At 30.5% G+C, this 27,963-nt stretch overlaps 3 protein-coding genes and 1 long non-coding RNA gene across 6 annotated transcripts; 3 read left to right on the top strand and 1 right to left on the bottom strand.

Annotated features, from left to right (window-relative positions):
• Positions 1-444: 444 nt before the first annotated feature.
• LOC109182065 lies at positions 445-4,941 on the bottom strand. Its single transcript, XR_002054325.1, has 3 exons — positions 4,819-4,941; positions 4,511-4,516; positions 445-456 (listed from the first exon to the last, which is right to left on the bottom strand). It is a non-coding gene; the product is annotated as an uncharacterized LOC109182065 (long non-coding RNA).
• Positions 698-2,485, top strand: LOC109182061 (isoleucine N-monooxygenase 1-like). Its single transcript, XM_019332085.1, has 2 exons — positions 698-1,700; positions 1,794-2,485. The coding sequence occupies exons 1-2, from the start codon at positions 747-749 to the stop codon at positions 2,418-2,420; spliced, it is 1,581 nt and encodes a 526-aa protein (XP_019187630.1). The 5' UTR covers positions 698-746; the 3' UTR covers positions 2,421-2,485.
• Positions 4,942-8,408: 3,467 nt separating the features above from the next.
• LOC109182062 (serine carboxypeptidase-like 18) lies at positions 8,409-13,165 on the top strand. Of its 3 annotated transcripts, XM_019332087.1 has the most exons (15): positions 8,409-8,664; positions 9,191-9,336; positions 9,477-9,553; positions 9,670-9,792; positions 9,906-10,008; positions 10,135-10,172; positions 10,593-10,694; positions 10,788-10,874; positions 10,939-11,005; positions 11,042-11,106; positions 11,220-11,291; positions 11,375-11,496; positions 11,736-11,849; positions 11,995-12,055; positions 12,957-13,165. In XM_019332087.1, exons 1-15 carry the CDS (start codon positions 8,516-8,518, stop codon positions 13,038-13,040), a joined length of 1,410 nt encoding a protein of 469 aa, XP_019187632.1. In that variant the 5' UTR covers positions 8,409-8,515; the 3' UTR covers positions 13,041-13,165. The 3 variants fall into 3 exon arrangements, with proteins under 3 accessions (XP_019187632.1, XP_019187631.1, XP_019187633.1); XM_019332086.1 differs by having other exon boundaries at positions 8,415-8,664; positions 10,939-11,106; XM_019332088.1 differs by lacking the exon at positions 8,409-8,664 and adding an exon at positions 8,865-8,882 and having other exon boundaries at positions 9,165-9,336; positions 10,939-11,106.
• An 8,731-nt stretch (positions 13,166-21,896) lies between these two features.
• Positions 21,897-26,091, top strand: LOC109181142 (isoleucine N-monooxygenase 1-like). Its single transcript, XM_019330897.1, has 3 exons — positions 21,897-22,838; positions 22,927-23,514; positions 25,960-26,091. The coding sequence occupies exons 1-3, from the start codon at positions 21,897-21,899 to the stop codon at positions 26,089-26,091; spliced, it is 1,662 nt and encodes a 553-aa protein (XP_019186442.1).
• Positions 26,092-27,963: the final 1,872 nt, after the last annotated feature.

Below are 27,963 nucleotides of genomic sequence, written 5' to 3'. Positions count from 1 at the left end.
GGAGGGGTTATTATGGTCCCAAGTCTTTAGTGGAGGTTGGAGGGGGGACACTTATTGGACCATTTGTTTATGAATTTGTGGTCACCTTCAAATGTGACTACAAAGTGAGGGACAACTCCAAACCATCGATCTCATTTATCATTTTTAACAAATTTACAACATTTCGGTGGATAAGCATGGAGTTCTTATGAGATTGCACATCGTGGATGAACAAAGAGATTCCGTTATACAAGTTATTTAAGGTCAATTTTTACACGGATATGGAAGTCACGACTTTTTGGAGAAGAATAAGCATTTCTTGTGTTGTGTGTTGCGTTAAAACCACAGATCCTTTTTTGTGTTGGATTAGAATCTCAGGTTTATGAAACCCTTTCTCTTGCACATTGAATTAAAACCTCAGGTAAATCCTTTCTCTTTTTATTTATTTTATATAAATAAATTGGTGGAATTAATTTTCTCAAAATTAAACCCCTTATAATAATTTCTTAGTAGTTTGTTGGGATTGTTTTTCCATAATATAAATCCCTACTTTTATATATATATATATATACTTTGGTTTATCCACTTATTCACCGCCAACAATATTGTATAGTATTAACTGGTATATACATACCACACTTTTTTACACATTCAATAACATCTATAAATAGGGCAAATTGCATATACTTTTACTCCAAGGCTCGCAGCAAGTAGCAAACTCACTCACTGATAAGTGATAAGCTACTTTCCTAAAAAAACTCACAAAAATGGCAGCCATCTTTGATATTATGGTCTATCTTAGATTTCCTTCACTCTTTCTTCCAGTAATACTTCTTGTAATGATTAGAATCACAAGGCAGTGGCTAACTAACAGAAGAAAGAAATTGCTGCCAATTCCTCCGGGGCCCAAACCTTGGCCCCTCGTCGGATCTTTCCCGGAGATTGTCGTCCGAGGAAAGCCAGCATTCCGGTGGATACACAACTTCATGGACGAAATGAACACTGAAATCGCATGCATCCGTCTCGGGGGCACTTACGTGATTCCGGTCACTTCCCCGGAGCTCGCTCGCGAGTTCCTTAAGAAGCAAGACTCGGTTTTCTCGTCCAGGCCCGTTTGCATGTCCGCCGATCTTATCAGCAACGGATACTTGTCGTCCATCTTTCTCCCCACCGGCGATCAATGGGCGAAAATGCGAAGAGTTCTCCACTCTCACGTGCTTTCTCCGGCGAGCCTCCACTGGCTTCACGATAAAAGGGTGGAAGAAGCCAATAACCTAGTTAAATTCATCTACGATCAGTGCAAAATCTCCGGTACCGGCGGCATGCATGTTGTTAACGTCCGCACTGTTACACGGCAGTACTGTGGAAATGTCATAAGCAAGATGGTATTCAACAAGCGGTTCTTCGGCAACGTAATGGAAGAAGAAGAAGAAGAGATCCTTAAGGCCCTCTTCGCACTTCTTCAAGCTCTATACGGATTGGGAATTTCTGATTATATCCCATGGCTGAGTATATTCGATATCGGTGGCCATAAAAGCACCATCAAGAAAGCTTTGTCAGTAATGAGAAAACACCTTGATACCGAAGTGGACAAGAGGATGCAAATATGGAAAGATGGGACTAAAACTGTGGAAGAAGACATCCTAGATGTTCTTGTTATGCTCAAGGATAATGGTGGGAGTCCATTACTGAGTGATACAGAGATCAAAACACAAGTTCTGGTACGTAGAATTAGCCTTCATGCTAGACAACTTATTCTTTCTATAGGTGGTTTAAAACATGGTCTAAAAAACATGCTTTTTTAATTTATCAAGGAAATGATGCTAGCAACCACGGATAATCCATCAAATGCTGTGGAATGGGCACTTGCGGAGATGATAAACCAACCAAAACTACTGGAAAAGGCTGTGAAAGAGATAGACAGCGTGGTTGGGAGGGAGAGGCTGGTGGAGGAATCCGATTTGCCTAATCTAAACTACGTCAAGGCATGTATTAAAGAAGCCTTCCGGCTCCACCCAGTGGCGCCGTTCAACATCCCCCATGTGGCCGTGGCAGACACCGCGGTGGGTGGCTACTCCATTCCCAAGGGCAGTCAAGTGCTCCTTAGCCGCGTGGGGCTTGGCCGGAATGCAAGTGCTTGGGAGGAGCCTCTTATGTTTAAGCCAGAGCGCCACCTCAAGGAGGACGGTGGAGAAGTGAATTTAAATGACACAGAGTTGAAGATGTTGGCGTTTAGTACTGGGAGACGAGGATGTCCGGCGGTTAAACTAGGCTCTTTGATAACTACAATGTTGATGGCTCGGCTTCTTCAATGCTTCACTTGGGATGTCCCTCCTACTTTGCCATGCATAAGGTTAATCGAGTCTAAACATGATCTCTTTCTTGAAACCCCACTCTTGGCACTTGTGGAACCCAGATTGCCTGGGAATCTCTACTTATAGTCATCAATTACATAAATATTTAATTTCCCACCCTTGCTTATAAGTACTTCATACTTGTCTTGAAATGATGAGTATCTAATTTCCCAATAGTATATGAATACCCTTGCTTACACTAATAGTCATTATGTGACGGTATGTATTGTGTATGCCTCATTCTTGTGTAAAATAGCATGCAAATAATCATATAAGAGATGCATATATACTATTGGGCAGAGGCCGATAACGTGTCAAGTCAAACAATTGGTGACTAGGAGATCGTTGAGCGGAAGCGAGTGAAGTGCCAAGACCAACATCTCGCCTCTCGAAAATGTGGTGACGGTATATAAGGAAATAAATTTACGCCTTTGCTGCAAGTAATATAACTTTTGCCGTAATGGTATGAAAACTCAAGCTATAAAATTACGCTTTTGCTGCCAGCTATAAAATTATGATTAACCCAATGCAAAAACTTAATAGAAGAGATTGCTTTAGAAAAATAATTCACATGCATGCCAATAAGAATTATCCTTGTTTACTTATTTATGCATGCATGCAATGGTCCGGCACGTAGAATTTGGATACTACTGAATCAAAACTCTACGGTCTTAATTTCCCTTAATTGATGCAACAATATATTATCTTGAACAATGGTACCTCTGTAACTCTCCAAATGAGAGGTCACATGTTCAAACTTTAGCGAGACATTAACTGTATTTGAATCTTAATAGGTTGAGAAAGTATGTATGAACAGATACTATATTGTAATAGAGTCCGTATTACTCAAAAATTATTTTGAAAAAGGACACTTGTGCTAGCGGTGTCATTCACAATTGGGTGATTTGATAAGCTAAGATTAATGATATCTCTGGAAGCAATGTGTGGTGGCTCTACGCTTGACAAACCAAACAAAAACCTTTAAAGGGATAACATGCTTGAATTTCTTGATTTATCTGCACCACATAATATATACTCTTCTAGCAGGGACTAAATGTATCGATTCAATGACAGAAACTTCATTTAAATTATTTAAGATTCAAATTATTTATTTGACAATAATAAGAAAAAATTACTGTGTTGTGATTATGATATTTGTATAGACTTAATAATATAACGTAAATATTAATGAACAAATTGTTTAATAATGGAGGCGCAGTACGGTCCAATCATAATCATATCAAACAATATTCAGTGGCATGGGACATGTCACATGTGTTTGGCTATTTGAAGCTCAGTTTCGTCAGACTCAATATGCGGTAGTACGTGGAGCATTCATAGTTAGAACAATGCCATATTAGGCCACTAGACCTCCTCCTATTAGATGAGGCTAGAAGTCAAAAAATTCATATAAATAACGTGTTTTTGTATATACTAAATAGGTATGCAATAATTGTTCATAAACATACAAAAACTCAACAATGACTTCTAAAATTCAAAGTCGTTGTGGACCGTTAAATACAACAAAGATCACTTAGACCTTACGTACTCAACTATTGTTTTAATTGTCTCTACTTTTTTAAAAAAGGAATAAGGTTCAAATTGGCCACTGAACGTAACCTGAAAATGCAATTAGGCCACTGAACGAAAAAAAAAAAAAAGTGCAATTAGGCCACTGAACACTCTAAAAATGTGCAATTTCACCTGATAGCAGGTTACCCTCAATTTTAGCAGGTTATCTGCTTACGTGGCAGCTGAGTTGGCATTTTTAATAAATTTTAAATCATTTTTAATAAATTTTAATAATAAATTTTTATTTAAAAAAATTTTAAAAAATAAAAACGACTTTATTTTATTTTTTATTTAATTTTTTCCAATTTTTTATAAAATTAATTATTAAAATTAATTATTAAAAATTAATTAAAAATTATTAAAAATGTCAACTCAGCTGCCACGTAAGCAGGTAACCTGCTAAAATTGATGGTAACCTGCTATCCGGTGAAATTGCATACGTTTGGAGAGTTCAGTGACCTAATTGCCCGTTTTTGGAGTGTTCAGTGGCCTAATTGCACTTTTTGTTCGTTCAGTGGCCTAATTGCATTTTCAGGTTACGTTCAGTGGCGAATTTGAACCTTATTCCTTAAAAAAATTATTTAGTTGCTTAATTTAACATGTACTACACCCTGAATGCTACTGACTCCATTACATTGTAGTCAAACATACTTTCTTAATCTAATGAAGCACAAAGAGTCAACAACGCCTCCACTAAGGCTCGATCTTATGACCTTCCACATGAGAGAGGTCATTACATGTCATCCGAACACAAGGTGCTTGGCTATGTAATTTCATTTTTAATTATTCAATGTCCAATATTAGTCTTGTTTTAATTGTATTGATGAGATCTTTTAAATGATATAATTTATTTTTAATAATATAAAATTTATAAATAAAAACAAAGGACATTTTAGAAATAAACAAAAAACACCAAATTGGTGTGAGATGAATAGTGCAGCACCAAATTTGGTGCGGCACTGTTCATCTCACACCAAATATTTGGTGCGATGGCGAGCCTGTTGGAGTTTATTTACGCCATTTTTTTTTTGCTGTTTTGGTGATTTGGTGTATCCTTGGAGATGGTCTGATCTCAGTCAACCTAAATCCATATTCATGGACAAAAGTGCTGTTTATTGCTTAGCCTAGACTATCCCATTTTTTATTTTTTATTTTTTTTTGGACCGGTTTTACCATATTATGAACGTAACATTATTGGGAAATCTAATTAATTCAAAATTCTACTGTCTTAATTTCCCTTAATTGATACAACAATATATTATTTTGAGCAATGTCTATTTGTTGCCATACAATATAAAGAAAAACTTCTTATTTTGAATACAAACAAAAATCGAAAAGGACTGTTGTGCACTTGTGCTAGCGGTGTCGGTCACGAGGGTGATTTGGTAAGATTAATGATTATATTTCTCGGAGCAAAAATGTGTGGTGGCTCTACGCAAGACAAACCAACCAAAGGCTGATTCCTGAGATGGGTAGAGTTAATGTATAAATGTAATATTTATATTGAAAAATGTAATAATAATAAGAAATAAAGTGTTTGTTATATTTAAATGGAAGTGTAATATTTTGATAAAAATATAATATTTTAAATAAAAATGTAAAAATATTACAATTTTCTTCAAAAGTATTATATTTCCCTTTAAAGTAATAAATACTTTTCTCATTAATACTACATTTTTCAATATATGTATTACATTTTTATCTTTACCTGACTCATTTCATGTATAAGAATTCGTGAGATAGTCTCACACAAATTTTTGCCAAATCTTTTAAGTGGATAGCATGCTTGAATTTCTTCATATTATCTGCACCGTACCACATATAAAGTATATACTCTTCCAGGTTATCAATGTGTCAATTCAATGAAAGAAACTTCATTTAAATTAGTGAAAATGATGTTTTTAGCTCCTGAATTATTTTATTTTTAAAAATTTGACCCTATTAATTGATTTGAATAAACTTAATTATTTAATTTCGTCCTTGTTGTTATATAATTAGAAACTTTATTAATATTTTTTTTTCATGAGTTATATTTGTCAATTACTCTCCAACTTCCTTCTCTCCTCTTAACAACGTACACAATCTTCATCAAATATTTGACTTGATAAAAACTCTAACTCATAAATAATCAAAATCGATAAGCAGGATTCTCCTCCTCATTAAATAGGTCTCTAATTAATAAGTAATAACTACATAACATTAGGGACTAAATATAATTAACAATTAAAGAAATAAATTTGTTGTCAAAGACCTTTTGATCAAGCGGAATAAAATGATTTTTTTAAGTGAGAGGTCATGGGTTCGAGCGCAGATACTACCTGTAACAGGTCAACAGTACTTCCAAAAAGAGAAATAAATTTGTTCAAACCAATTGACAATAACTAAAATATTTAATTTATATTTGCCAAGACCTTGTGGTCTAATGATACCCGGATTAGACCCCATATGGAAGATTGTGAGCTCATTAGACCCCATATGAAAGATTGTGAGTTCGAGCATCAATGCAAAAAAAAAATATAAAATTGATATTTATATATTTAAAATAAAACACAAAAATGTAAATTTAAAAATTATAATAATTATTTAAAAATAAACATCACAGGACTCACTAGTAAAATTTGACAAAGGAAATGTCAGAAATTATTTTCTATATAATATAATTAATGAACTTGTAGTCTAGTGACATAAAATGACTTTTCTAAATGGTTTCAAATTCTAGTAGAGGTGTAATTGTTAAAGTTGGGTTCTTTTTCCACACCCCCAACCTGACAGAGCATTTGGGAGGAAAAAAAAAAAAAAGATTAAATTATGAATCGCTAGCTGGCCGCCACTTTAAACATTTAATGCGTGCAATCAACACTTTTCTCAATGTGTCAATTCAATTTTAAGTACACTTCACATATATGGTTCTCAACGTGTCAATTCAATTTGAAGTACACTTTATTATTATTATTTTTTTTATTTTAGGTACACTTTATTATCTGCACCACATACATATATGGTTCTCAATGTGTCAATTCAATTTTAAGTGGATTGTGGTTCTCAATGTGTCAATTCAATTTTAAGTGGATAGCATGCTTGAATTTCTTGATATTATCCCAGCACGACATATATAATCACTAACCTCATCCCAAAAATTTCATGATTTGCTAAATGATGTAGTAAGAGAGAAAGTTTTTTTTTTTTTTTTTTTTTTTTTTTTTGGGGTTTTAAGCCTACGTGTATTGGTAAGGGAGAGAGAATTGGCTAACTTAGCAAAGGGAGAGAGAATTAGCTAAGTTGCCATGCGGCAGTTTTTGCAGCCTTTTAACCAAAGTTTTATAATACACAATTACGATCAAAGATTACTAACCAAAGTGTTGGTGTTGGTAGTGAAAGTGGTAGTGGTGTTGGTGGTTGATGTATGGGAAATGAGGTGGTGGGTTTACAGGTGAAAATGTCGTTCCGCAAAGGATTGGGGCTAGGGCACGTACTTGCGTGACAATTAAGGTTCTAGACACTAAAGTATTGTAATCCACAAGAATCCAAGCAAAACAAATTCATCGAAGAGCAATTAGGAATTAATAAAGAGTTTAACATAATTGAAACATAAGTAAACACAATAATAAAGGATCGCATAGGGCTCAAATTAGAAAACATCACCTTCTAGATGCTTTAATAACCTAAGAGATTAAGGAAGAACAAACAACTAAGGAGTCAAACAAGAGAGGAATCCTAACCTAAAACCACTTTTATGAGCAAGTAAAAGTATAGAACAAAGAATTGTCATCTCTGATATTATGGTCTATCTTAAATTTCCTTCACTCTTTCTTCCATTAATACTTCTTGTAATGCTTAGTTCTCCACTCGCACGTGCTTTCTCCGGCGAGCCTCCACTGGGTTCACGATGAAAGGGTGGAAGAATTCAATAACGTAGTTAAATTTATTGGGTGACCATTTAAAAGCTAAGTGTACTGTGTGCAGGGCATTGAAGGCATATTTCTGGGCAATGTTCTGGAGCCAATTAACCTGCAAATTCACTGTTCCCAATCCAAATGCAGGCAAAGAAGATCAAACTTCTATGACACAGATTGACATTGACATCTTCTCAGAAGTGAAGAGGAACCTTGATGTATGTGTAGTTTTGTAGATAATGTACTGGTGTGCACTATGGTCTTCATAGTTGTGCATTTGTACTGTGGATTCTTTGTGGTTGTGTTTTCATTGTATGTTTTTCAATAAGTTTTTTGATAAAATAACTTCATCTTTAAAGATTATTTTGCATTTAATAAGTTATCAGCTCATTTATCAAACATTTTTCTACAACCAGCTAATGTTATCAACTAATCAAATTTGTTAACAGCTATTTGTCAAACACCACGCATCATCTTGAGCATATTGTTTATTTTCTGTATAATTCGTACCATGCGAAGCATAACAAGTACAAGCAATGATTAAAGTTGGGTTTCTTATATAATTAATAAGAGTTGTGGATGAGTTTTGTTTGTATATATATATGTGGTAAAAATTTGGCCACATGGCGAAACTTCAGTTATAAACTAACGAGATAAGAGCTTGGAAGCTTGAGAAGACATGGCAGCTGTTCCTTTGAGCCAACTTTGCAATATTATATGGATTTGAGAAGGATGTTTATTGTTCCAACTTGGAGTTGCCTGCACTTCCTCTTCTTCTTCTTCTGCAACAATTTGGTTGTATCGTTCAAAATTGTGGACACTCTTCCAGGCTATTCCGGCACTCTTCCCTTCAAGCTCCAGACTGGGTGAGTGTCGTACCACACTGCATATAAAACAAAAACTCTAACAATTTATAATCTCATCAATGACTCGTAAAATTCAAAATTCTTGTAGAACCTTAAATACAACAAAAATCCTTAAGCCTTGCCTAGCCATTGTTTTAATTAATTGTTTCTACTTAGCAAATATTATAATTGGTTACTTTGTTTAACCCATACCCTGAATCTAAAACCCGAACATTATGGTCTCATTTGGTAAATGGTTGTTAGCTGTTAGCTGATTGAATTAATTATGATAGAAAAGTGTTTGGTAAATTAGCTGATAGCTATTTGGTATAATTTCTTTTCTTAAAAAGTTAATTGAAAAAGTTATTTTGAGTAGCTTTATGAATTTTAACATTTTGGAATACAAAAAGCTAATTAACCAAACACTTATATTTATTTTTAAATCAAGTCAAAAAATTAATAGTGGTCAAATAAGCCAAAATTAACCTATAGGCTAACTATTTTACCAAAGAGGGCATATGGATTCATTTTGTTTATGTATGTGTAGGTACATTGGTGTGGGGGAGTATGAGGATGTGCAACTGTTCTACTATTTTGTTGAGTCCGAAAAGAATGCCGAGAAAGACCCTTTGGTGCTTTGGCTAACTGGTGGCCCTGGTTGTTCTGGCCTGTCTGGTCTTACCTATGAAATTGGTATTTCATTTCGTCATAATTTCATAATAATAATTTGTAGCTAGGTTCACGTTTTCATATATGTATACATACAATTGACGTGATATCTCAAGAATACCTATTAAAAGTGACAAATCTTTATAACAAATAATTTTTTGTAGGTCCATTTACTTTCGACCTTCCTTCTTTTGATGGAACATTGCCCTCAATCAACCTAAATCCATATTCATGGACAAAGGTGCACTTTCTTGCTTAGCTTAGACAGTTAAGACTTATCCCATTTCTTTGTTTTGGACCTGTTTTGTCATATTATGAATATAACATTGTTGGGAAATCTAATTAATTAATTCACAGATTGCAAGCATTATATTCATAGATTCTCCGGTTGGAACTGGATTTTCGTATGCCAAAAGCCCGAAAAATTACCCATCCACAGACACAACATGGACCAACCATCTTTATATGTTTCTTCAGAAGGTAGCAAAAATGCATTAATGTTCTTGTTCTTCTACTTCTGCAAATGAAATGAAATTTGATACCTCAAAGGCTGCTGTTATAATGGGGACAACAAATGGAATATTATTATGCAGTGGCTGTCAGATCATCCTCAATTTCAGAAAAACCGTTTGTACATTGCTGGAGATTCCTATGCTGGCAAGATTGTCCCCATGGTTGTTTCAGAGATAAAGAAAGGCCAGAATTTCCTCCATAAAACTCACTTCGATCTCCATTTGCAGAATTGAAGATGTATATATATATATATATATATATATATATATATATATATATATATATTCTGATTTATGTGATTGCATGCAGGCATTGAAAATGGTTCAGAGCCACGCATGCTTATCCAGGTATGATCTCAGATTTCAAGACTCTTCAACTGTTTTGTCCTGAATAATACATGTTGTTGGGTTGAGGCTTGAAGAGCCGAGTCCAACATTCTGCCATCAAAATGTGCAGTGGCTCTAACTGCTACACAAGTATAAGAAAATAAAATTGCGTCTTTGCTATTAGCTATAACTTTTGGCATAGTGATAAGCGTGCAATTGAGGTTGGCAGATGTTGTGGCTTGGAGGTTTCACTACTAGCTATATTTTTGGCATAGTGGTAGCGATTGATTCTGACACATTTTTATGGTGTCTATCGGTACAAATGTTGATAGTACGTACCAGGAATTATTATTGACACTAATGTTGATAGTACTCGATCACTATAACAAAAAATACACCTGCTGGTGCTAAGCCATGTAATTTTTACAAAAATTGATGCAGGGCTACATCATTGGCAACCCTTGTACAAATAGTAACCATGACACTAACTGGAGAATCCCATATGCTCACAAGCTGGCAATCATCTCTGATGAATATTACAAGGTGGTTTAATTCCTTTAGTCCATTTTCTTTTGCATATTATCTCTCCATGATGATAATCTGAAATGGTTACCAAATGCGTTGCATTACGATCAGTTTGCAGAGAGTAGCTGTAATGGGGAATATGTAAACCCAGATCCATCTAACTTCAAGTGCCTCTATGCTCTTCAGCCTATTCAGCAGGTGATTAATCAATTAATAAGATTCACCATGAATTGGGTGACCATTTAAAATTGTGTACGTGCAGTGCATTGAAGGCATATTTCTGGGCAATGTTCTGGAGCCAACCTGCAAATTCAGTGCTCCCAATCCAAATTTAGGCAAAGAAGATCATCAATCTGATGAAACAACAACTTCTATGACACAGATTGACATTGACATCTTCCTCAGAAGTGAAGAGGAACCTTGGTGTCGTGTAACTCCGATCCCCTTGCCCTTTCTGTTGCAGAGCAAAACACCATTTTACATGCATAATTTCATCATCATATTTATCAACTTAGCTTATATTTGGTCTCTACTTTTGTGCAGAACCACAATTACATTCCCTCTTATTTCTGGGCAAATGATCCAAGTGTCCAAGAAGCTCTTGGCATTGAAAAAGTAAGCATATATTTCTACCTAAAAATATTGAGAACTAAGAGTCCCTCCATGACAATTATCTTACTCATTGGTTTATTGATCAGGGAAGCATATCAGACTGGAAAAGATGCAATAAAAGCTTAGCTTTTGAATCAGATGTACCAAGTGCTTTAGAGTATCATCAGCTTTTCAGTAATTCTACACCATTTCAAGTTTTGGTATACAGGTGAAGTCAAATCACTCAAATCCCAGTCACTTATAATATAATCATGAAAAATGCATATTTAATTCAGTAGGTATAGTCCGTCATTCTAGTCATTGCAAAACATTACAAAAAAATTTCAATTTTCATCCATCATCAAGTAACGAAAGCATGATTGCGATTTGTTACATATTCTATTTCTGATTACTTGATTAGTATGAGTTTTTGGTAATAACGAAATTCGAACTTGCTTATTATTGTAGTGGTGACCATGACATGAATATTCCATACCTTGGCACTTTGAGTTGGATACACTCTCTAAATTTGACAGTGGATTGCAATTGGAAGCCTTGGTTTGTGAATGGCCAAATTGCAGGGTAGGTTTTCCATTTAAGTAACTAATTAGATGGATTGTACTATATATATATATATATATATATATATATATATATATATATATATATATATTTATTTATTTATTTATTATGGGTTAGTGTAATTGAATAGGTAATGTTTGTGTAGGTATTACGAAAGATACAAGAGATCAGGAAATGAATTCTATCTCACATTTGCAACTGTGAAGGTAAAAAAAAATCCTTAGTTATATATTTGTCCACTCATATATTATGGGAAGGGTTCTGGTGCGGGTATAGCTTTCCGTGCGGTTGTGCGGTTAAATCTGAGCAGTTGATCAAATTTATATCAACGACTCAAATCAATGAAAATTAAAAAAAAAAAAAAAAAAAAAAAAAAAAAAACGCTTGCCAAAGCCCAGGGTGCGAATACCAGGAAGGCGAGGAGGAGACTCATTCAACTCATCAACTCTATACTTTGAATTTGGATTTCTCCTTTTATCTTGCTTAGGAGTAGCGCAGCTTTGCTGGAGGGTTTTGCCAAAGCCCAAGGCAAGTCGCAGGCTTGGTGCACCTTAAGTGTTAGATCTTAATCACAAACTCACGCACTTTAAGTACAAAACCCACACACATTAAGCACAACCTCACGCACATTAAGTACAAAACCCACGCACTTTAAATATTAACTCATAGACTTTAAGTTTCAACAACCAAGTACAAAACTCACGCACATTAAGCACAAACATCACGCACATTAAGCACAAAACTCACGCACTTTAAGTATTCACTCACAGACTTTAACTTTTAACAACTATTCACGTTAAGCACATCCCCTCGCACATTAAGCACAAACCTCACGCACATTAAGCACAAAACATACACACATTAAGCACAAAACTCACACACATTAATCACAGATCCGCTCACCTTAATTTTGACCTAGATACAAAAATTACAAGATTGCCACCGCGTTTTTTTTTTTAAAACTTTGATAATCCTGGACGTTGATTAAAGCGAGATGGATGACTCAGATTAAACCGCACAACCGCACCTGAAGCCCTCACCCGCACGAGAACTTAAATCCATATATTATTATGTGCCAATGATGAATAAATGTGATGAATTTCGTAGGGTGCAGGTCACACAGCTCCAGAATACAAACCAAAGGAATGCTTGGCCTTGCTTGATCGATGGCTATCTTCTTTTCCTCTATAGAAGTTTCAATAAAAGACTAATATTAATTATGATAAAAATTTAAAAATTAAAAAAAAAATTATGTATGGTATAATACATTATAATTGGCTGACTATCTAATTAATCAGTAGAATCTTTATTTGATAGTCAACCAATTAAAACATGTTGAATATGTGAGATTTTCAGTGTTAGAATAATTCAAGCATTTTTCTGAATAAAAATTTATGCAAATTGATGAAAATAATAATAAATTTATTATTATTATTTATTTTTTAAATCCTTCTAGTGACATCTCACCGAAACAATAATGATAATAACGTAACAACATATTGATTTCTCATTTCAAAAAAAATCAATAATCGTTATCGTTATTACTATAATAATATAATATTAATAATTGTCATATAAAAGTAATAATAGAACAATTAATTTTCTTGATCGTAACCTTTGACATTCAATGGGAATCATTTTTAAAATGTTACATAATATTATCACTATTCACAAATATATATGTTTTGGACCAAAATGAATTTTTTCAAAATTATATGATCCAAAATCATATTATCAAATTCTAAAACTAATGATGATAGTAATAATAATATAATACAATTCAATGATCCATCAGTTTAACTATTGATAATCGTTACTACTATAATAATTATTACATACCAATAATTAAGAAATAATTAATTTTCTTAACCACGACCAAATAATAATAATAATAATAATAATAATAATAATTATTATTATTATTATTATTATTATTATTAAATGTCACATAATATCGTCATTATTACCATATAACAAGTTTACTTCTCAAGAAATTTTTCCATAGTTTACATTTTCACACTAAAATAATAATTGATGGGAATTGGAAAGATTTCCCGTCAATTATTCTTGGGAAGAAGAATAATTGACGGGAAATCTTTCAAATTCTTAATAGTTTACCTAAGGAAAAGACTTTCATTTTCGTGTGCTTGTTGGAAATATTAGATTCCTTTATTTGATTAAAATTTAGGTATGTAATATAAATTTGTTTGATTTAGGAGTTATCTTTTATGTTATAATTGTTTATTTTTACTTTAATAACATTAACATATTTTCATGTATTTCAATAACTTTAAAATTAAAATAAATAAATAGGACAATGGTAACATATATATAAGTACTGAGTAAAAGATTTTAAAAAATTAATTAAGAGAGCTTGAACTTGAGAAACAAAATTACTTTATAAAATAAATAGTTACAAAAATAATTAAATATGATACATATAATTAATAAGCTAAATGGGTTGTCAGGTTTTTTTTTTTTTGGAGATATGGTTGTCATAGGTTTTAATTATTATTAAATATTATAATAATTATAATTAATATATTTTAATGTATTATGATGACATCCCGGTTACTATTCTAAATGGGTTGTCATATGTTTGAACCTAGTGGTGAGATGCTTAAATTCTTTGAACTAAAAATATTTGAGAAAGTATAGACCATATGATAATAACGTAACAACATATTGATTTCTCATTTCAAAAAAACCAATAATTGTTATCCTTATTACTATAATAATATAATATTAATAATTATCATATAAAAATAATAATAAAACAATTAATTTTCTCGATCGTAACCTTTTGACATTCAATGGGAATCATTTTTAAAATGTTACATAATATTATCACTATTATCAAATATATATGTTTTGGACCAAAATGATTTTTTTCAAAATTATATGATTCAAAATCATATTATCAAATTCTAAAAGTAATGATGATAGTAATAATAATATAATACAATTCAATGATCCATCAGTTTAACTATTGATAATCGTTACTACTATAATAATTATTACATACCAATAATTAAGAAATAATTAATTTTTTTAACCATGACCAAATAATAATAATAATAATAATAATAATAATTAGTAGTAGTATTATTATTATTATTATTATTAAATGTCACATAATATCGTCATTATTACCATATAACAAGTTTACTTCTCAAGAAATTTTTTCATAGTTTACATTTTCACACTAAAATAATAATTGATGGGATCTTTCAAATTCTTAATAGTTTACCTAAGGAAAAGACTTTCCTTTTCGTGTGCTTGTTGGGAATATTAGATTCCTTTATTTGATTAAAATTTAGGTATGTAATATAAATTTATTTGATTAAGGAGTTATCTTTTATGTTATAATTGTTCATTTTTACTTTAATAACATTAACATATTTTCATGTATTTCAATAACTTTAAAATTAAAATAAATAAATAGGACAATGGTAACATATATATAAGTACTGAGTAAAAGATTTTAAAAAATTAATTAAGAGAGCTTGAACTTGAGAAACAAAATTACTTTATAAAATAAATAGTTACAAAAATAATTAAATATGATACATATAATTAATAAGTTAAATGGGTTGTCAGGTTGTTTTTTTTTTTTTTTTTTTTTTTTTTTTTGGAGATATGGTTGTCATAGGTTTTAATTATTATTAAATATTATAATAATAATAATTAACATATTTTCATGTATTGTGATGACATCCCGGTTACTATTCTAACTGGGTTGTCATATGTTTGAACCTAGTGGTGAGATGCTTAAATTCTTTGAACTAAAAATATTTGAGAAAGTATAGACCATATGATAATAACGTAACAACATATTGATTTCTCATTTCAAAAAAACCAATAATTGTTATCGTTATTACTATAATAATATAATATTAATAATTATCATATAAAAGTAATAATAGAACAATTAATTTTCTCGATCGTAACCTTTGACATTCAATGGGAATCATTTTTAAAATGTTACATAATATTATCACTATTAGCAAATATATATGTTTTGGACCAAAATGAATTTTTTCAAAATTATATGATTCAAAATCATATTATCAAATTCTAAAAGTAATGATGATAGTAATAATAATATAATACAATTCAATGATCCATCAGTTTAACTATTGATAATCGTTACTACTATAATAATTATTACATACCAATAATTAAGAAATAATTAATTTTCTTAACCATGACCAAATAATAATAATAATAATAATTATTATTATTATTATTATTATTATTAGTATTATTATTATTATTATTATTATTATTATTATTAAATGTCACATAATATCGTCATTATTACCATATAACAAGTTTACTTCTCAAGAAATTTTTTCATAGTTTACATTTTCACACTAAAATAATAATTGATGGGATCTTTCAAATTCTTAATAGTTTACCTAAGGAAAAGACTTTCCTTTTCGTGTGCTTGTTGGGAATATTAGATTCCTTTATTTGATTAAAATTTAGGTATGTAATATAAATTTATTTGATTTAGGAGTTATCTTTTATGTTATAATTGTTCATTTTTACTTTAATAACATTAACATATTTTCATGTATTTCAATAACTTTAAAATTAAAATAAATAAATAGGACAATGGCAACATATATATAAGTACTGAGTAAAAGATTTTAAAAAATTAATTAAGAGAGCTTGAACTTGAGAAACAAAATTACTTTATAAAATAAATAGTTACAAAAATAATTAAATATGATATATATAATTAATAAGCTAAATGGGTGGTCAGGTTTTTTTTTTTTTTTTTTTTTTTTTTTTTTTTTTTGGAGATATGGTTGTCATAGGTTTTAATTATTATTAAATATTATAATAATTATAATTAACATATTTTCATGTATTGTGATGACATCCCGGTTACTATTCTAACTGGGTTGTTATATGTTTGAACCTAGTGGTGAGATGCTTAAATTCTTTGAACTGAAAATATTTGAGAATATATAGACCATATGATAATAACGTAACAACATATTGATTTTTCATTTCAAAAAAACCAATAATCGTTATCGTTATTACTATAATAATATAATATTAATAATTATCATATAAAAGTAATAATAGAACAATTAATTTTCTCGATCGTAACCTTTGACATTCAATGGGAATCATTTTTAAAATGTTACATAATATTATCACTATCAGCAAATATATATGTTTTGGACCAAAATGAATTTTTTCAAAATTATATGATTCAAAATCATATTATCTTATTCTAAAACTAATGATGATAGTAATAATAATATAATACAATTCAATGATCCATCAGTTTAACTATTGATAATCGTTACTACTATAATAATTATTACATACCAATAATTAAGAAATAATTAATTTTCTTAACCATGACCAAATAATAATAATAATAATAATAATAATTATTATTATTATTATTATTATTATTATTATTATTATTATTATTATTAAATGTCACATAATATCGTCATTATTATCATATAACAAATTTACTTCTCAAGAAATTTTTCCATAGTTTACATTTTCACACTAAAATAATAATTGATGGGAATTGGAAAGATTTCCCGTCAATTATTATTGGGAAGAAGAATAATTGACGGGAAATCTTTCAAATTCTTAATAGTTTACCTAAGGAAAAGGCTTTCATTTTCGTGTGCTTGTTGGGAATATTAGATTCCTTTATTTGATTAAAATTTAGGTATGTAATATAAATTTGTTTGATTTAGGAGTTATCTTTTATGTTATAATTGTTTATTTTTACTTTAATAACATTAACATATTTTCATGTATTTCAATAACTTTAAAATTAAAATAAATAAATAGGACAATGGTGACATATATATAAGTACTGAGTAAAAGATTTTAAAAAATTAATTAAGAGAGCTTGAACTTGAGAAACAAAATTACTTTATAAAATAAATAGTTACAAAAATAATTAAATATGATACATATAATTAATAAGCTAAATGGGTTGTCAGGTTTTTTTTTTTTTTTTTTTTTTTTTTTTGGAGATATGGTTGTCATAGGTTTTAATTATTATTAAATATTATAATAATTATAATTAACATATTTTCATGTATTGTGATGACATCCCGGTTACTATTCTAAATGGTTTGTCATATGTTTGAACCTAGTGGTGAGATGCTTAAATTCTTTGAATTGAAAATATTTGAGAAAGTATAGACCATATGATAATAACGTAACAACATATTGATTTCTCATTTCAAAAAAAAACAATAATCGTTATCGTTATTACTATAATAATATAATATTAATAATTATCATATAAAAGTAATAATAGAACAATTAATTTTCTCGATCGTAACCTTGGACATTCAATGGGAATCATTTTTAAAATGTTACATAATCTTATCACTATTAGCAAATATATATGTTTTGGACCAAAATGAATTTTTTCAAAATTATATGATTCAAAATCATATTATCAAATTCTAAAACTAATGATGATAGTAATAATAATATAATACAATACAATGATCCATCAATTTAACTATTGATAATCGTTACTACTATAATAATTATTACATACCAATAATTAAGAAATAATTAATTTTCTTAACCATGACCAAATAATAATAATAACAATTATTATTATTATTATTATTAGTATTATTATTATTATTATTATTAAATGTAACATAATATCGTCATTATTACCATATAACAAGTTTACTTCTCAAGAAATTTTTCCATAGTTTACATTTTCACACTAAAATAATAATTTATGGGAATTGGAAAGATTTCCCGTCAATTATTCTTGGAAGAAGAATAATTGACGGGAAATCTTTCAAATTCTTAATAGTTTACCTAAGAAAAAGACTTTCATTTTCATGTGCTTGTTGGGAATATTAGATTCCTTTATTTGATTAAAATTTAGGTATGTAATATAAATTTGTTTGATTTAGGAGTTATCTTTTATGTTATAATTGTTCATTTTTACTTTAATAACATTAACATATTTTCATGTATTTCAATAACTTTAAAATTAAAAGAAATAAATAGGACAATGGTAACATATATATAAGTACTGAGTAAAAGATTTTAAAAAATTAATTAAGAGAGCTTGAACTTGAGAAACAAAATTACTTTATAAAATAAATAGTTACAAAAATAATTAAATATGATACATATAATTAATAAGCTAAATGGGTTGTCAGTTTTTTGTTTTTTTTTTTTTTTTTTTTTTTTTTTTTTTTTTGGGAGATATGGTTGTCATAGGTTTTAATTATTATTAAATATTATAATAATTATAGTTAACATATTTTCATGTATTGTGATGACATCCCGGTTACTATTCTAAATGGGTTGTCATATGTTTGAACCTAGTGGTGAGATGTTTAAATTCTTTGAACTGGAAATATTTGAAAAAGTATAGACCATATGATAATAACGTAACAACATATTGATTTCTCATTTCAAAAAAACCAATAATCGTTATCGTTATTACTATAATAATATAATATTAATAATTATCATATAAAAGTAATAATAGAACAATTAATTTTCTCGATCGTAACCTTTGACATTCAATGGGAATCATTTTTAAAATGTTACATAATATTATCACTATTAGCAAATATATATGTTTTGGACCAAAATGAATTTTTTTCAAAATTATATGAATCAAAATCATATTATCAAATTCTAAAACTAATGATGATAGTAATAATAATATAATACAATTCAATGATCCATCAGTTTAACTATTGATAATCGTTACTACTATAATAATTATTACATACTAATAATTACGAAATAATTAATTTTCTTAATCATGACCAAATAATAATAATAATAATAATAATAATAATAATAATAATAATAATAATAATTATTATTATTATTATTATTATTATTATTATTATTATTATTATTATTATTATTATTATTATTATTATTATTAAATGTCACATAATATCGTCATTATTACCATATAACAAGTTTACTTCTCAATAAATTTTTCCATAGTTTACATTTTCACACTAAAATAATAATTGATGGGAATTGGAAATATTTCTCGTCAATTATTCTTGGGAAGAAGAATAATTGACGGGAAATCTTTCAAATTCTTAATAGTTTACCTAAGGAAAAGACTTTCATTTTCGTGTGCTTGTTGGAAATATTAGATTCCTTTATTTGATTAAAATTTAGGTATGTAATATAAATTTGTTTGATTTAGGAGTTATCTTTTATGTTATAATTGTTTATTTTTACTTTAATAACATTAACATATTTTCATGTATTTCAATAACTTTAAAATTAAAATAAATAAATAGGACAATGGTAACATATATACAAGTACTGAGTAAAAGATTTAAAAAAATTAATTAAGAGAGCTTGAACTTGAGAAACAAAATTACTTTATAAAATAAATAGTTACAAAAATAATTAAATATGATACATATAATTAATAAGCTAAATGGGTTGTCAGGTTTTTTTTTTTTTTTTTTTTTTTTTTTTTTTTTTGGAGATATGTTTGTTGTTTTTTTTTTTTTGGAGATATGGTTGTCATATATATGTTTTAATTATTATTAAATATTATAATAATTATAATTAACATATTTTTTTGTATTGTGATGACATCCCGGTTACTATTCTAAATGGGTTGTCATATGTTTGAACCTAGTGGTGAGATGCTTAAATTCTTTGAACTGAAAATATTTGAGATAGTATAGACCATGCACATGAGTCGTAGATAACATAAGAATTGTGAGGAAATCACCTTCCTTCAAATTAAAATTCAATGTGAACGGTATGTTGCATTCCTTGAAGAAAAAGATGCAGCATTGAATATATTGCCATAAAAACAAATTCAACAAATTCTTTTTCCAAAACATAACCATGATACAAAAATCACACCTCCATAATTTTAAATATCATCAAAATTGCGAAATTCCATAATTGCAATTAATAGGCATAGTATTTAATTACATGATATTACAACAATTAGGAGATTTAAAATAAAAAAAGCAATTGCTAATTAATAATGCTGAAAATTACAATTACCAACATTTTTGAACGTAGCAAGTCCACAAAACAACATAATAAAAACATGGCTTACGGAATATTACCTACCATAGGTTACAAAAAATACAATAACCAACATTTTTTAATGTAGCAAGTCCACAAAATAACATATTAAAAAGTAAAAACATGACTTAGACAGAACATTATTACCTACCATAGTTTTAAAAAAATCAACAACTTTACAAATTACAATTTCCAAACTGCAATAATTACATAAAGGAGTCATAAATGTAAGTTTATGAGGAAATACCTTAAGAATCATGAGGGAATCACATTCCCATCAAAATTTAATATAGAAGGTATGTTGTATTCCCTTGAGAAAGTAAGATAACATGAACCAAATAGAAATGTAAGTTTTAGAATGTTACATTTCTTTGGTTTTGTTGTACGTATCACTTGAACCAAACATCCCTAACACAATGAAATTTTAAAATATGATTCTTAAAATCATAATCAAAATCATTATGGCAAGACTGAGACAAATGTTTTTTTTTTTTTTTTTCAAAACATAACCGTGATATAAAAATCATACTCCATAATTACAATTTACAAATATCATAATGTTATGTCAAAATTATAAAATTTCATAATTGCATGCAATGAATAGACATAATAATCAGTGACATAACATAATATTATTACAACAATTAGGAGATTTAAAATGGAAAAACAACTGCTAAAGCTAAAAATTACAATAACTAACATTTTTGAATGTAGCAAGTCCACGAAACAACATATTAAAAACATGGGTTACACAGAATATTGTTACCTACCATAGGTAATTACAAAAAAAAAAAAAAAAAAATTTAGTCAACACCGTTACAAATTACAATTTCCAAATTAACTGCAATAGTTACAGAAAGGCTAGGAGTCATAACTTTTGCTACCAATCATATTCATGCATAACGTATCAACAACATCTATAAATAGGGCAAATTGCATATGCTTTTACAGTTCACTCCAAGCTAGGCAGCAAGTAGCAAATTAATGGCAGCCATAATCTGTGGTATCTTTCTTCCATTATTAATAATACTTGTTGTTGTAATCACAAGGCAATGGCAGCTAACTAACAGAAGAAAGAAGTCGAAGCTGCCAATTCCTCCCGGGCCGAAACCATGGCCCCTCGTCGGATCTTTCCCGGAGATTTTCCGATCAGGAAAGCCTGCATTCCGGTGGATACACAACTTCATGGATGAAATGAAGACTGAAATCGCATGCATCCGTCTGGGGGGCACTTACGTGATTCCGGTGACTTCCCCGGAGCTGGCTCGCGAGTTCCTTAAGAATCAAGGCTCGGTCTTTGCGTCCAGACCCGTTTGCATGTCCGCCGATCTTATCAGCAACGGATACCAGTCCTCCATCTTTCTCCCCCCCGGCGATAAATGGATGAAAATGCGAAAAGTTCTCCATTCTCACGTGCTTTCACCGGCGGCGCTCCATTGGCTTCACGACAAAAGGGCTGAAGAAGCCAATAACCTCGTTAAATACATCTACACTCGGTGCTGCAACAAGATCTCCGGTACCGGCGCCGGAGGCATGCATGCTGTTAACGTGCGGATTGTCTCACGCCAGTACTGTGGAAATGTGATTAGCAAGATGGTATTCAACAAGAGGTTCTTTGGAAACGGAGAAGAAGAAGAAGAGCTCCTTAAGGCCATGTTCGCACTTCTTCAAACTCTCTACGGATTCGGAGTTTCAGATCATCTCCCATGGTTGAGTATATTCGACATCGACGGCTATAAAGGCATCATCAAGAAAGCTATGTCAGTAATGAGAAAACACCTTGATACCGAAGTGGACAAGAGGGTGCAAATGTGGAAAGATGGGATAAAAACTGTGGAACAAGACATCCTCGATGTTCTTCTTACGCTCAAGGATAATGCTGGAACACCATTGTTGAGTGATACAGAGATCAAAACACAAGTTCTGGTAAGTACTATACAGACGTAGAATATATATATGCATGAAAACCCACATTGTCTTCTAAAAAACATGTTTTTTTTTTTGTTTGTCAAAGGAAATGATGCTAGCAACCACGGATAATCCATCAAACGCTGTGGAATGGGCACTAGCGGAGATGATAAACCAACCAAAACTACTGGAAAAAGCGGTGGAAGAGATAGACAACGTGGTTGGGAGGGAGAGGCTAGTGGAGGAATCCGATTTGCCTAAACTAAACTACGTGAAGGCGTGTATTAAAGAGGCCTTCCGCCTCCACCCAGTGGCGCCGTTCAACATCCCCCATGTGTCCCTGGCAAACACCGTGGTGGGTGGCTACTACATTCCCAAGGGTAGTCAAGTGCTCCTTAGCCGCGTGGGGCTTGGCCGGAATGCAAAAGCTTGGGAGGAGCCTATGATGTTTAAGCCGGAGCGCCACCTCAAGGAGGGCGGTGGAGAAGTGGATTTAAATGATTCGGAGTTGAAGTTGTTGGCGTTTAGTACTGGGAGTCGAGGATGTCCGGCTGTTAAGCTAGGGTCTTTGATGACTACAATGTTGATGGCTAGGCTTCTTCAAAGCTTCACCTGGAACCTCCCTCCTACCTTGCCATGCAGATCCTTAACCGAGGCTAAAGATGATCTCTTTCTTGAAAATCCACTCCTTGCCGTTGTCAAACCCAGATTACCTCACAATCTCTACTTATAATAATACTAGCTAGTACTCCTCAATTACCTAAATAAAAATTGTATTCCAAATACAATTTGGGAGAAGAAAATAGTATTTCAATTCCCACCCTACCTTAGCTAGCTTGCAACTCATTGGTTGTCGTGAAACATTTTGAAATATGTAATGTTTCAAATTTTGTATCAAGAAAATTTTATTATGGGTTAGTTGGGATTATATATAATAATATTTCGCTATACTCTACCGACTAAATATTAATAATCAATTTGTTTAATAATGGAGGCCTGATAATCTCGCAATCCAGTCCAATCATAATGGTAAATTATATCATGAACCTAAGTCTACGTTGCGTTATAGATTCTAATTTAAAATAATTTTCAAATTATATATATGCCTGCAATTAAACTGGACCGTTAATAATTTGTGGTTACAAATAAATTAATGGTGCACATAACTAAAGTTTTGGACCAAGATTCATAATAAAAAATAGACTCTGATCCATAGTATAACAGTAAAATTAAATCATAATCATACCAAGCAAAATTAGTAGCTTGGAACATGTGTTTAGCTCTTTGAAGCCTAGTCTTGTAAGAATTAAGAACTCAATAAAAGTCAATATAAGGTAGTACAGACCATATTAGGTCACTAGCCTAGTAGCCTCTCCTATTAGATGGAGGCTAGCTAGAAGACAAAAAAATCATATAAACAGCGTGTTTTAATTTTGTACATAATAGATTAATAGGTATGCAATTTCTCGTAAACATATAAAAACTTTGACAATTTATAATTTGAATAATGACTTATAAAATTCTAAACCCTTGTACACAGTTAAATAGAACAAAATTAAAATCCCTTAGGCATTACTCAGCCGTTGTTTTCATTATTTCTATTTAATAAATAGAGTAAATACCCAAAATGGTCCCTCGACTATAGCTAAATTCATAAATTGGTCCTCGATTTTCAATTTCAACCAATTAAGTCCTTAACGTTGTAATTTTGACACAATTTGGTCCTCTGTCTATTTGACTGTTTGTTGACTATGATTTTTGAGGATATATATGTAATTTAATGGTCCATCGTCGGTTTTTTAAGGTTGTGGTTGTATTTCCAGACTGCACTGTTACATTTGAATCCACTGTCGAACGCAATCTACCAAATCCGGTCGCCTTTCTTCATCCTCCCTTTGGATTCAATGTAGTTGAGTTCGTACCAGAGCGAAGACGACGACGTGTTTCCGAACCAGTGCAACGTCATCCTGGAGGTCTCCACGTGCTCCGACGAAAGCTGAAGGTTCTTCTGGAGATCGTCGATCACGGTCAACAAGCGGTCAAATAGATGGAGGACCAAATCGTGTCAAAATTACAAAGTTAAGGACTTAATTGGTTGAAATTAAAAGTCAAGGACCAATTTGTGAATTTAGCTATAGTTGAGGGACCATTTTGAGTATTTACTCTAATAAATATTATTTGGTTACTTGCTAGAAATGGAATATTATGCAGTGGGTGTCATCATCATCCTCAATTTCAGAAAAACCGTTTGTACATTGCTAGAGATCGATTCCTATGCTGGCAAGATTGTCCCCATGCATGCATGGTTATTTCAGAGATAAAAGAAAGCTCCGAATTTCCTCCATTTACAGAATTGCAGATATACATATTTCAGAAATTGTTGCCAAAGCAGTTTATTATGACTTTATTCCCACCAATTAAAGATAATACAACAGTTTTTCTTTCTTTTTCTTTTTTCTAAACAAGATGCTTATTCTTTCACTCTACAATTTAGCTGAGAAGAGAAATTTTAATAACAGTTTAAGTCATAATAAACACTCTTCTTTATGTTTGCTTCATCCCGAGCACTGAAAAAGATTTGAACCTTGATATGCAGTTCAGATTATTGGAGATATTGTCTATGGACAGAAGAGCTGTAATAGAGTCAGACACCAGATCATGTAAAATTGAGTAAGCACACACACATATTCATTTTAACTTCATTCTCTAAACATTTAAATTTTTTGATGGAAGTCAGTATAAACTTGTTTATATGCATAGTTAAGTGTGTTTGTGAATTTATTGTGTACTTTTGATTGTTACTTTATAGAATGAAAATACTTAAATTTGCTACATGAAGTGAGATTAGTAATATAGAATTGAAGCAATATTGATGTATGTTTCTCCAGAAATATATCATTCATTTAGCAGTCTGGATCCTTTGTTTCATGATTTTCACAGCTCAATTGTAGCAAGTAATGATGCTATAGTAGGCATTTAGGTACCTGTATCCTCCAAGTTGGCGAGAGGTTTAGTAGCTTATAGCTCAAAGTTGTTTATTCTCAGTAAAACTAATAAATAGTCTTAGCCTTTAATAGGTTGGAGCAAATATTTTGATGCTTAAGACTTAAGAGAACAGATATATGAATTTCTTATGCAGAGTTCTATATTTCTCCGCAATCGATCTGGTGATCGTGAACTTGCTAAGGAGTTGTTGGTTTATGATCTCATTCTCTTGCTCTCACCTCCCCTTGCTGGCTTATTGTTCGAGTCTGACCAACTTAGCTTATGAGGACATTAATCAAATGTTAGGATTTAATATCCATAGTTTTTAACATCCATAAGTTGCTATATGTTTTTAACATCCATAGTTTGTAGATACCTTCTAGCCAAAAGTGTAAATAGAAGTTTGGCAGAAGAATAAAAGTGAACCCCTGGACTTGTATTTTATTTATGGCTTGTGGTACACTCACATGCCATATATGTATAGTCTTTTGTTATGGAGTTCATCCGAGAGTATACTGGAATTGACACTGGTACACAAACAAATTTATACTGTTTTCATGTAACCTTCCAAGCTTCTAAGATGATTTTATTGTTTTCAAATAATTTGTGTTTCAGATATTATTATTTGTGTCGTTTAGGAGAATGGCTTACCATTACCATTTATATAATTTCTGTTTTTTTTTATTGCAAATTAATGCGATTAATTTTTACAAAAACTGAAATTCGTATTGCTATTTTTTTTTTTTAAAAGAGATACGAACAAAACCCGACGTTGTATCTCTAATTTTTTTTTAACATTTAATAATAATAATAATTATTATTATTATTATTATTACGAAGTATTATTACTATTATTAAAAATGTCACATACTCACATAAAATCATCATTATTACCATTTCCTAGTTTACTTCTCAAGAAATTTTAAAATTAAATATGATTTTTAAAATCATAATCAAAATTATTATGACAAAGACTAAAAAAGATGCAATATCGAATTGCCATAAAAACAAATATTTTTTTGAAAACATAACCATGAAAAATTTATAAAATTTCATAATTGCATGCAATGAATAGACATATTAATAATCAGTGACATAACATAATATTACAAGATTTGAAATGAAAAACAAGTACTAATGCTAAAAATTACAATAACTAACAATTTTGAATGTAGATATAATAAAAACATGCATGGCTTAGACAGAACATTAATATTACCTACCACAGGTTATAAAAAAACAACAACTAACTTTACAAATTACAATAATTTCCAAATTACTACTCCGTATTACCTACCACAGGTTACAAATTACAATTACTATACGGAGTAGTAGTAATTTTCAAATTACTACTCCGTATTACCTACCACAGGGTACGGTACAAATTACAATTGCGGAGTATTATTATTATTATTATTATTATTATTATTATTATTATTATTATTATTAAATGTCACATAAAATCATCATTATTACCATTTCCTAGTGTACTTCTCAAGAAATTTCAAAATTAAATATGATTCTTAAAATCATAATCAAAATCAGTGTTGAAAATATCACGCCTAGGTACCGATTAATCGGCGATTAGGCGCTAGGCGCTGGCCGACCGCTTAGCGTATCACCATAATCGGTGGTCTAGGTGGTTGGCCAGCTAGGCCGCCTAGACCTTTTAGGCACCGACTAAGCCGCCTAGGCGCTGATTAGGTCGCTTAGTCGATCGATTAGCTATTGTTCCCCTTTTTAAAAATTAGTTATTTTACTCAAAACGACATCGTTTTGAGCGAAGTAATGCTAAATTATTCAAATTCTAGATGTTTTTAGATTAATATTTAATATTTTAGTATTAACTATTAAAATATTAAATATATTTTAATTATCAATTTAAGTCTTAAAAATTTTAAACAAATTTTTAAAAAATAAATAATAAATTTAAAAATACACGAGCGCCTAGCACTTTCCGAGCGCCTGATGAGCACCTAGCGATTTTTTCAATGATGATCAAAATCATTATGACAAAGACCGAAAAAGATGCAATATCGAATTGCCATAAAAACAAATATTTTTTCAAAACATAACCATGACAAAATTATAAAATTTCATAATTGCATGCAATGAATAGACATAATAATAATCAGTGACATAACATAATATTACTACA

This window comes from Ipomoea nil, unplaced genomic scaffold (genome assembly GCF_001879475.1).
Source record: "Ipomoea nil cultivar Tokyo-kokei standard unplaced genomic scaffold, Asagao_1.1 scaffold1043, whole genome shotgun sequence".
Taxonomy (NCBI): domain Eukaryota; kingdom Viridiplantae; phylum Streptophyta; class Magnoliopsida; order Solanales; family Convolvulaceae; genus Ipomoea; species Ipomoea nil.
The sequence above is the reverse complement of the archived record's forward strand: the minus strand, read 5'-3'. Positions and strand labels throughout refer to the sequence as shown.

What these genes read in the sequence shown, in the direction of transcription:
- LOC109181142 (XM_019330897.1), top strand. Translation starts at nt 21,897, where the DNA reads ATGGCAGCCATAATCTGTGGTATCTTTCTTCCATTATTAATAATACTT. An exon ending in AGATCAAAACACAAGTTCTG is followed by an intron (nt 22,839 to 22,926) that starts GTAAGTACTATA and finishes TGTTTGTCAAAG; the next exon opens with GAAATGATGCTAGCAACCAC. An exon ending in TTGAAAATCCACTCCTTGCC is followed by an intron (nt 23,515 to 25,959) that starts GTTGTCAAACCC and finishes TTTCTTATGCAG; the next exon opens with AGTTCTATATTTCTCCGCAA.
- LOC109182061 (XM_019332085.1), top strand. Translation starts at nt 747, where the DNA reads ATGGCAGCCATCTTTGATATTATGGTCTATCTTAGATTTCCTTCACTC. An exon ending in AGATCAAAACACAAGTTCTG is followed by an intron (nt 1,701 to 1,793) that starts GTACGTAGAATT and finishes TAATTTATCAAG; the next exon opens with GAAATGATGCTAGCAACCAC.
- LOC109182062 (XM_019332086.1), top strand. Translation starts at nt 8,516, where the DNA reads ATGGATTTGAGAAGGATGTTTATTGTTCCAACTTGGAGTTGCCTGCAC. An exon ending in CCCTTCAAGCTCCAGACTGG is followed by an intron (nt 8,665 to 9,190) that starts GTGAGTGTCGTA and finishes ATGTATGTGTAG; the next exon opens with GTACATTGGTGTGGGGGAGT. An exon ending in TCTCTGATGAATATTACAAG is followed by an intron (nt 10,695 to 10,787) that starts GTGGTTTAATTC and finishes CATTACGATCAG; the next exon opens with TTTGCAGAGAGTAGCTGTAA.